Source organism: Nanorana parkeri, unplaced genomic scaffold (assembly GCF_000935625.1).
Source record: "Nanorana parkeri isolate BGI_ZX_2015 unplaced genomic scaffold, ASM93562v1 scaffold286, whole genome shotgun sequence".
Taxonomy (NCBI): Eukaryota; Metazoa; Chordata; class Amphibia; order Anura; family Dicroglossidae; genus Nanorana; species Nanorana parkeri.
In genome coordinates this window covers 711,029-721,125 of record NW_017306554.1, presented here as the reverse complement: position 1 = coordinate 721,125, position 10,097 = coordinate 711,029, and the positions used below count along the sequence as shown (strand labels likewise).

Here is a 10,097-nt window from a genome sequence, read left to right as displayed (position 1 = left end):
TATATACACATATATTGGCATTATCTGAACTTATGCCTAAATTCCTTGTAAAATGTGATTTGATCTTCATTTAATAATTATTTTAATTTTAGAGAATCTTGAAAAGGAATAAGCACATTGAGTTACAATCCAGGTGGTTTCAGTGCTAAGATTGGCATATAATTAGTGTTGCATGTCCCATGACTCAAGGCATTTATGATGCACTTGTTCATTTGTTGTCACAGTTGTGGACCTCAGCATAAATTCTACTTTACCCTGACCAGCAAATCAGAAGGGCTGAAGTGCAAGTCCACCACAGATAAACCCTACACAAAGACATAGGCTATCATTTTATGTGTAGGGAGGAAGACTGTGGGAGAGGATAGTGTATTAGATATGTAGATAGGTGGAAGATTACAGTCCTAGGAGCAGATGGAAGATTAAGTTCTAAGAGCTGATAATTTATTTCTATTCTCAGTGTAAAATCAAAATCGAGCTACTAGGGCCACTATTAAGAATAATCAAACATTTTACATTTTAAAAAATATAATACACAAGTTTTTTTTTGCATAAATATAAAAAAATTATGAAACAAAAATATAATTAAAAAAAAAAAAACAGGCTGCAAATTCAAAAATATTTTTTTTAGCTTCAAAGGAAAAATGAAAAAGAAAGCCACTGATTACTATGGTTAAGTGCCCTCAAAAAAAAACTTTGTTCTAGAAATAGCTAGTTTTAAGGTGTATACATCACTTTAATGGTTCTCAACTTGGTAATACATTAACTAATTTCAAAACAGCCGTTTGCTAACCAGGCCACATAGAAAAATCACCAAATCACACTCTAGAGTGGTAAATCTTGCAAAGAAATATATATATATGACAATTTTTGTCCCCGAATGTTGTAAGATACAATTCCATCTATGTGCGCCCAATGTGAAACTTAATTGTACTACTCTTAGAGTTTCAACAGTGTAATCCAGAAAACAGATGTGCACCGGCAAAAAATTAGTTTAGTTTAGTTTTGATTTGGATTTTGCGTTATTTAGTTTTTGGGATTTGGGTCCAAAGGCCAATTTGTTTCGGGATTCGGATGAAATTCATTAGCGTATGTAATCTGTACGTAATTTCGTTATGTGTTCGTTTCGTTGCAGCAAGTGACATTTAATTATTTTTTTTTTTTAAATGTCACTTTTGCTGCAATGCAAATTCGTCCACAAACGAAGATTCATACAGACAACCACTTTTGAATTTCATCCGAAATTTCATTTTCGGAAATTCAGATTAGTTTTCATTCGTCATTTCTGTTATTCGGAAATTCGGATACAGATGAATAACGAAAATTCGTCCAAAAAACAAATTTTTCCAAAATGAATTGCACATGTCTAATCAAAAGGAAGCACCCGTAGAGGCCTTTCACATGGGCATTCTGATAAGGTCCACCTGTCAGTTTTACAGGCTGATCTGATCGGAAGCCCAGTGTTAGACATGGGTCCATTTTCATCCGATTACCCCCAACTCTGTCCAGGTCCAGAAAATCAAACGGACCTGAGCGTGACAGATCGGGAGTAATCTGATGTAAAAGGACACATGTCTGTTTACATCCGACTCCACATAGACCAACATGAGTCCAGTGATTTCAGATGTCACAATGGTGACATCCTTTCTGAACTGCTCTGATATAGTTTCAGATGTTGAGATGAGAAATTCAATAAACCCAAACAAGTGCCCTTTTATGACTTTTTATGAATTTAGATATCTGTATTGGCACATACAGTTGAAACAATATAGAAAACATACTGCTAAACAGACCTTACTGTATGATTGCAGAACAATGTCTATGGTGTTACGTACAATGCAAGCCAGCAAAATGTAATAACATAATAAGTAATAATATCTATAATTAAAAGTGTTAATAAACCCTAAATTACAAAGAATAAGAGTAGCTGTATACTTTTCTCAGGTGCTCTGGTGCTGTGCTTGGGGCACACATTCACATTAAGAGCAGTACCCCAGAGATCATGGGACATGTAGTCCTGATACATTAAATTACTTGGCTAATCTCTGACATGTATACAGTGCAGGTTCAGGAAGCACAGCAGAGAGGGACACATGACAGAGATCTTCCAACAGTTAGCCGTCTAACTACAAAAGTAGAGCTACCGTGGAAGACAAAGATTCCTACTGCACATGACAAACAAATATACTTTTTACTTACATATTCATTCCTGGCATTCCAGGACCACCTAATGAATTGGGAGGAGGTCTCATTCCACTTCCATAGTTCTGGAACACAACAAGAACAAGTCAAATCTCAAGAAAGGGATTCTTAATTTAGCCCATGTTGTCCTAAGCTTATTTAAATGAAGAACAAAACAAACATTTACTAAAACATTCGTAGTAGGGATGTGGTCTGGGTGTCTGGGTTTGCTGCTACCATCGGTTCAAGGCAAAACCTGCTGATTCAAGATTTGCAAATTAGTTATTGTGGGCTTTAATTTGAGGTCAGTGACCACTTTTTGCTGCTCTTTCACCTATGGCAAACTTTTTTTTTTACTGTAATGTTTTCTTTAAAAAGGTGACTTTTGTTCCAGGGGTACTATTTTGATGTTTTTATTTCTTTTGTGTGCTTTTATTTTGATTTTAAATTGACAGGCTATTTCCAAGTCTTTTGTTTGCAGCATGCTGCTGCATTGTTAAAAAGGAAAAAAATGTAGGTGTAAGAACAGTGTGCACCTGAACTACTTCACATTACATTACTCAAATTCCTTGCACTCTGCTTGTCCAAATAGATAATATAAAACTTAGGCATACACCAGTTAGGCCTACTATCCCTGATTAAAACTGTCCTGCTGATGGCCAATTATACATTCCTGTATCCTCTGTGCAATCTACCTTTCTGTAGTAAAGCCCCAGCCTGTGCTCATTGTCTCTATTAAGCTTGGGCTAGTCTTGCTATTTATAATTGTCCTGCTGCTGGCCAGTTAGTAAACCTCCTACCTATACTGTTTGTCTGTAGTAAATCTGGGCCTAAAATGTATAATTAAAATTGTCCTGCTGATATCCAATTTTATGCTGCTGTATCATGCTGTATATTAATTCTTCTAGTAAAGCCCCAGCCTTTGCTCCTTGTATCTAGTAAATTTAGGCCTAGCCTAACTCATTAAAATAGCCAATTTTACAATACTATATCACATGTGGTCTCTTAATTCATGTAGTAAAACACCAACCTGTACTCTTTGTATCTTGTACATTTTGGCCATTTTCCCCTCATGTACTGTTCTCTAATACCATGTACAGCTTTAAGGCATCTCCCAAGCATGTAATTTAAACGATTTGTGTATTTTCATTGTTGCCCTTGAAGTGCATACAATGACACTCTCTCCACTGTACCCTATTTACATTTACTCCTGGCTGTTAAGGTACATTTAGAATAAAAGTTTAATACAAAAATAGTGTACAGAATACTCTAGATACAATACATAGATACATAACATATTTAACTGTTTGGAAAAAGTTTGGGATGGGGTACTAGAAATACATATGGAACCCTTAAGGGGTATTGGAAATAAAAACATATTTTGAGGTTCTGGGTTAACATACTAAAATGTTGTTTTTCATATTTAAATAGAAGTGTGTTTCCTGACTTGTTACCTGAGGCCCCATAGCTGACATGCTTCGTGGTGGGTTCATTCTCTGCATGGGTCCTGCCATGTTTGGATGCCCTAGAAAGTAACATATTTGTAGAATTTATTTAATTTATAATTCACATAATAATGGTTCTGTGATTTTAGTATATTTGTAGTCTGATGCAACTGATTTTAAAGTATACTTTCTAATTAGGAATCAGAATATTATTATTAATGTAGATATCAGCGAAGGAAGGGATACACTTAATGCCTTTTACTCTAGAAGTTCCTTTCTCAATGTTTTCACTCTGAACCTATCTACTGTCTTCTAGAATTTTAAAAGCTTGCCGACTTTTCCTTCCAGCCCCTGTCCATACCAAGGTATGGACTTTTAGTCACAGGGATGGGAGGAAATGTCAATGGACTACAAGTGCAGTGACGTCACTGTACTTGTACTCCACTAAGAACTATGAGTCTCTTTGCTGGGGTAGCAGACAGGATTTGTAATCTCTCCATTTACAGATCCTCAGCCTGAACAGGCACACCAATTTCAGACATATACAGTATCCTGTGGGGAGAAGAACTCTTGGAATCTGGCAAGGGGAGCATTGGGGGGGCAGGGCTGGGGATGTGACTATTTTTCGTGTTATATGCTCACTGTCTGTTCTCCACTGAAAAGTATTATCAAGTCTACCCAGTTAACCTCTGTGAGGGAGACAGTCCTAACACATTTCCTGTCCTGTCCAGCTTTAGGAAACAAGAGTTTCTGCCTTTTAAACTTGTCCTGCAAGAATGACGGTGTCTATTGGAGGGTTCCCCACACTGCATCATTATACATACAGATTAAAAAAAGTTCAATATCTGCAATCAAATTTAGATAAAAGAATCTGCGCTCTTGGAAAGGTAAGGCTAAAAAGTAATCCTAAAGCTGCTATGAATTGGTAAAATATGATGTGCAAGTGATAACACAGCGCTAAAGGTGGATTCCGTAAAAAAGTAGGTGTAAAATATAAATTAATATATTGCCTTGTTCTGAAGGTATATATATATATCATTTTTGATATTTTTGATATTTTTTCATTGGGACGTTATTCACTTATATGTATATACACATATATACACCTTGAGGAGGTAACTAGTCCCCCAGTTCGGTGGATATATATATACCTTCAGAACAAGGCAATATATTAATTTATATTTTACACCTACTTTTTTACGGAATCCACCTTTAGCGCTGTGTTATCACTTGCACACAATATCTGCAATCAGTTCGGCAATTGAAACCTCCCCAATCTCAATGGTCACTAGAATGCCCAAGATTTCATTTTGATATAACCTTTCAGCCAGGTTGCAGAAACACATGTGCAGGTCTTTTGATGTTGCCGACTCAGGGAGTCACTTCAACCCAGAACCAATTATTCTTCGTAACCAGAATCTGGCCAGTTCTCATCTCCAGCACCCCTACATTACCCAGAACAGGTTTGTGGCAGCAAATCTTTTCCCCAAACTCCCCAGATGAGTACTTGCTTCTGACCTTAATGGGCCGTGCAATGTGTGTACAGTTCAAGTCACCCACTTCTGCCCAGGCTGGATTAAACCTTCCTGTGGCTGTCTCATATGAACATTGGTGCTGTATTTCTATGGATTTTATCACTGTTCTACCTTCTTCAGCAATTTGGAAAGATTTTCCTAATTGGGTCACCTGACTTCCCTCCCAGAACTGCCAACAGTCTTCATCAAGGAATTATTTTGCCTCTTTGAAAATGCCTTCTCATATTGTCTCCGACAGGGGAGTTTGATTTATGGCACGCTTTTTGAGAGCCCTGAATCAGTCCTTTGGTAAAATGTTGGACTTTTCTTCTGCCTCTCATCTGCAGTCCAATGGTCAAACGGAAAGGGTCAATCAAAATATCAAACAATACGTTTGTACCTTTGCCTGGGCAGAATTTGATTTGAAATAACTACATCAATGCCAGCACTGTAACTTACTTTTTTCCTTCCCACACTGCTATGCTCTCTCTGTGTCTGTGGCATTTCTGGGTTCCATCTGAGGTGTTGTGGCCAATTGTATCACATGCACATGCCTTTTAAAGGGCCAGCAGCAATTTAAAGAATCTGCATCCACATGTCTGGCGCCCAAGCAACACTCCCACCTGCTTTAGAGGTCCTTTCCTGTGTTTCTGTTTTTAGTCTATTTCATCCTTGGCTTGACTTCCTTTGTGCTGAACTCAGTTGCCTGTTTTAATTAACTTGTCTGCTTCCTGCCCCAACCTCTGGCCAGTAATCTAGTTTTGTGCTTCATCTCCATCATGGTCCAGCCTGCTCCGGTGCTTTATTTCCACTGCTTGGTCCGATCTGCAGTTTACCCCATATGCTCCCGGGCTGGGGTCTGCAGTTTCACTGCTTGTTCCTTTTTGCAGTTTATCCAGTACACTCCAGGGCTGGGATTCTCAGGCCAACTGGTTCATATTTTTCTCCTATACACGCCTATTCTGTGTTCCAGCTTGTTCCATTGTGCTCTGCAGCCTTAAGTCCCTCTCCCCAACACAGTTCCTGTCTTCACTGCTGCCACTAGAACACTGCTATGCTCATATTCTACTCCAGGTGCGGGTTTGTCTGCAACATTGAGCAAACCCTAAATTCCCACAGCCCATTCCTTAACATTAAAAAGGGAAGATGCTCGGTTGGATTTTTAGGCAAATATAAACACTTAAAAATGTAAGCAGCAGATTTAATTTTTTTTTAAAGTTATGCTATATGAATGAGAACATGTAACGAATATAAAGTAGGTGTTATCCCAATTTGGCTGCAAACGTGGAATACACTTTAAAAATCCTTGTTGTTTTATTTATTTTAAACCTTACCTATTCCTGCCCAATGTCTATAATACTTAATTGCAGATGGACTTTTATAAATTTACATATGCAAATAGGACACACAGAATAACCAAATCAGTACCCCTAACACATTAAACCCAAGATGTATGGGAGTCCCCCACTTAGCCAAGTATTCTCTAACTGTCCATCTCCAACGATGCTGTCATGGTCTACATTAAAACCTCAGAATAAATGGTCTGTAATTGATGTCTTATAATCTAGGCTGCTACATGCATGTTCTCTCATATAGTCTTCTTTGGATATTAAACCCATACAACCTCTTCTAACCCCAATGCCATTATGAACATCTGGAAAAGGTTTAGGAATTTTTTTTATAATTTTACCTATAACCTACCACCACTAGTCAAAATTGTATCTAAGCCCCTTATGCCCGATAGTCTCACTAAACAACCATCAACCCTTGGGCCACAGTAGGTGACCCAAATGAGACATCTCATTTACTGACATACCAACAAATTAAGATTTTATTAAGATCTCATCACTAAATACAAATGGTAGAAAACATTTTTGCACTCCTGTCTTCAAATCAGACATTTCATGTATATTAAAGCGCCAAAGCAATAATTAGCAAAACCCATACAATTTGAAATACAGGGGTTGATTTACTAACTGCAAAAGGGCAGTTCACTTAACAAAGTGAATTTTCACTTTAGCTTAGTGAATGAGGTGAAGCTCTGTAGACTTCCGCCATCCAATTATATGCAAACAAAAATACAATTTTTTACATTTTCCTTGCATGTTTTTGGAAATTCTTTGCAGAATTGTTTTTAACCACATTCACTAAGCTAAGTGTAAATTCTCTTGAAAAGTGAACATGCTCTACTCAACACCATTATGCTCTCTAGGTCCTGGTTAAAAAACATTTGATTACAAATATATATAAACTTGTTATACAACCATCAACAGAACCCTTACAAAAGAACAAATATAACAAAACATGGGAACAAGTTGTACATCAAGACATTCCTATTCCACTAAGAAGATAATATGGAACAATAGGATTGATTTACTAAAGGCAGGCTGGCTGCCCTTTTACACTTTGCAAGATAATTTCCACCATCCACACATTGGCAAGCACAAAACTGTGTTTTATTTTTTTACAATTTCCTTGGATGTGTTTAGGTATTTATTGCAAAGTTTATTACAAGTTAACTTTTTATTGCAAAGTTTCACCACATTCACTAAGCTAAGGAAAGTTTCTCCTTCCACGTTAAATTTCCTTTAGTAAATCAACCCCAATGCCTCAAATCAGCTATTTGCACAAACAGAAACCAACAACCATTCAATAAAGAAACCAAATCAAAATAATGATTATGTGGGACAGAACCCCAGCCCTCCTTCATTATTATAACCCTACAATCCCAAACAGATGTTGGAGATGCCAAGGCAATGATGAGTCTTAATGCCAAATCTTTTAGACTTGTCCTCGGATTGTCCCATATTAGTCTCCTATATGTTGAACCAAGTTATAGGGGTTGGTCGCCCTTTGAATATTGTAAATTTCCTCTTGGGTTTGACCTTCCAGATTGTCATACATCCATAAAAAATTTGTAAAAAAATATATACTCCTGGCTAGATGCCAAATTTCTCTGTGATGGAGTTCGGAGTATGTCCCCACCTGCTGTGATTTAATTAATAGAATTCTGTGATGGCCAGAAATCATGATCACATTTGCATATTCCAAATTATCTGGACTGTTTGAGATGAAACCCTACATGCTTCACGCTGCTCCCCTCACCTTGTTCCGGGCACAGCGTGAAGCATCATCCAGCCGGGCAGCAGCCAATGAGTGGGAGCGGTGTAATCCCCGCCCCCTCATCACACAGAACTGCTGCCCAGTGCCGAATAGAGCTGCTGCGGACATTAAGGGGGAGACAGGGAGCTGGAAGCATGAAGGAAGGTGACATGGGGTTCGGGAGCGGAAAGCTGGGGACATGAAGGGGGAGATAATGGGGAGCTGGGGACATGAAAGAGGAGAGTGTTTTTTTTTCTTGTTTCTATTTATATAAAAAAGGAATGTTTCTATTTATATAAAAAAGGAAGGAATTGCTTTCACTATGTGCAATGTTCTTTCTCTTTCATGAACTATAAACATATGATGTAGTGGTCGACGTGTTCTGTAATCTTATAACATGCAGTCCTTTCCTTAATCCTATGCTGCTATTTATGGAAAACAGGAAGCTATGAATTATCATCTTTGCTTCCATTATCTGCAAAGTTCTTTCTCTTACATGAATAACAAATGTATGATGTTACCTAATTACCTACCTATGTATGCATTGACAAATGGAAATGATTTTAAAACTGAATAAAAATATTTGAAAGCTTCATGTATTTGCCCCTAGGAATACTCTGTATGACAAAATGAGTGTCAGTAATAATGATGTTATAAAATGGATAATAACAATAGCAAGAAAAGAAACACAGGTAGCGAAAAATGTAGTGTTCCCTTACATTGGTGGTTAATAGAAAGTGCTCCCATACATTGAAGATCAATGAAGTGCCCCCTTACAATGGTGGTCAGTGAAGAAGGGCCCCTCAGATGGATGGTCAGTGGGGGAATGACCCCCCACATTGGCTTTCAGTGGCAGAAGGGCCCCTTTATACTGGTAGCTAGTGGGAAAAGGTCCGTATTACACTTGTGGTCAATGGATTTTTAATTATGCAGACATCCTAGAATATAACAGCAACCAACATTTCCCAACTTCAACACTTGACACTGCCTAACCTTGTAAAAAAAGTTCTATTAGGAAAAATAGAGAAATTCCCATTGAACTGAAGCAAATCTGTATTTTGGTCTGTGTACTTTGTTACATTTGTTTACTTTTGTATTGACCTGACATTGTTCTGGTATTTACACCAGGGCCACATTCTCAACAAGGCTAGGCCTCTGGGAGGCAGGGAGTAGAGGGGTGACACAGCCGCAAGGCAGGTCGTTTTTTTTCTACAGTACATTTAGCCCTGCTGCGGGCAAGCAGGGCTAAATGTAGAGTGTGGAAGCCAGCGCTCATTTACTACAAGTGATCCCAGCAATGCTGCCAAGATCCAATGTAATAAGCCTGCAGGTCCATCCCCCCTGCTGCCCCCCCTCCATGGTCCTCCCCCACCTCCAGCTGCCTCTCTCCCAGCTGGCTGCCTCCCTCCTCGTCATGGCTTTCTGGGTCCCCCGGTCTTCTGGGAGACCCGGGACCATGGCAAAGTAGTTCAGGATGGAGAGCGGGGAGCAGAGCGGAGAACGTCCGTTCTCCACTCTGCTCTGTGTAAACACTGAGATGGCAGAGCTGCTTTCCCATCTCAGGTGTCACAGGACAGCCAGCACAATGCTGTGCACAAACTCCTGTATTGGAGGTGACATGTTCAATAAAGAGAACCTGATAGCAATAAAGTTAAGTGGAAAAAAAATGTAAACATAAAAACTAAAAAAAATTGATAAAAAGTAAAGAACAAATCAAATAAATAGAATTTGTAAAAAAAAAAGTAAACAATAATAAGAATATATTTAAAATAAAAAAGTGATAAAGTTAATAATAATAATAATAATAAAATAAAACATTTATAAAAAATAAAAAAGTAAAAGATAATAAGATGAATAA

The 10,097-nt window shown here is 38.1% G+C and overlaps 1 protein-coding gene across 1 annotated transcript in view; it reads right to left on the bottom strand.

Moving 5' to 3' along the window:
- Positions 1-10,097, bottom strand: part of SSBP4 (single stranded DNA binding protein 4) — a 372,115-nt gene that overhangs the window by 18,499 nt on the left and 343,519 nt on the right. The window contains exons 9-10 of the mRNA XM_018557491.1: positions 3,633-3,703; positions 2,197-2,264 (exon numbers count right to left, since the gene is read on the bottom strand). Coding sequence (XP_018412993.1) covers positions 2,197-2,264; positions 3,633-3,703 — 139 coding nt within the window. The remainder of the gene's footprint in view (positions 1-2,196; positions 2,265-3,632; positions 3,704-10,097) is intronic.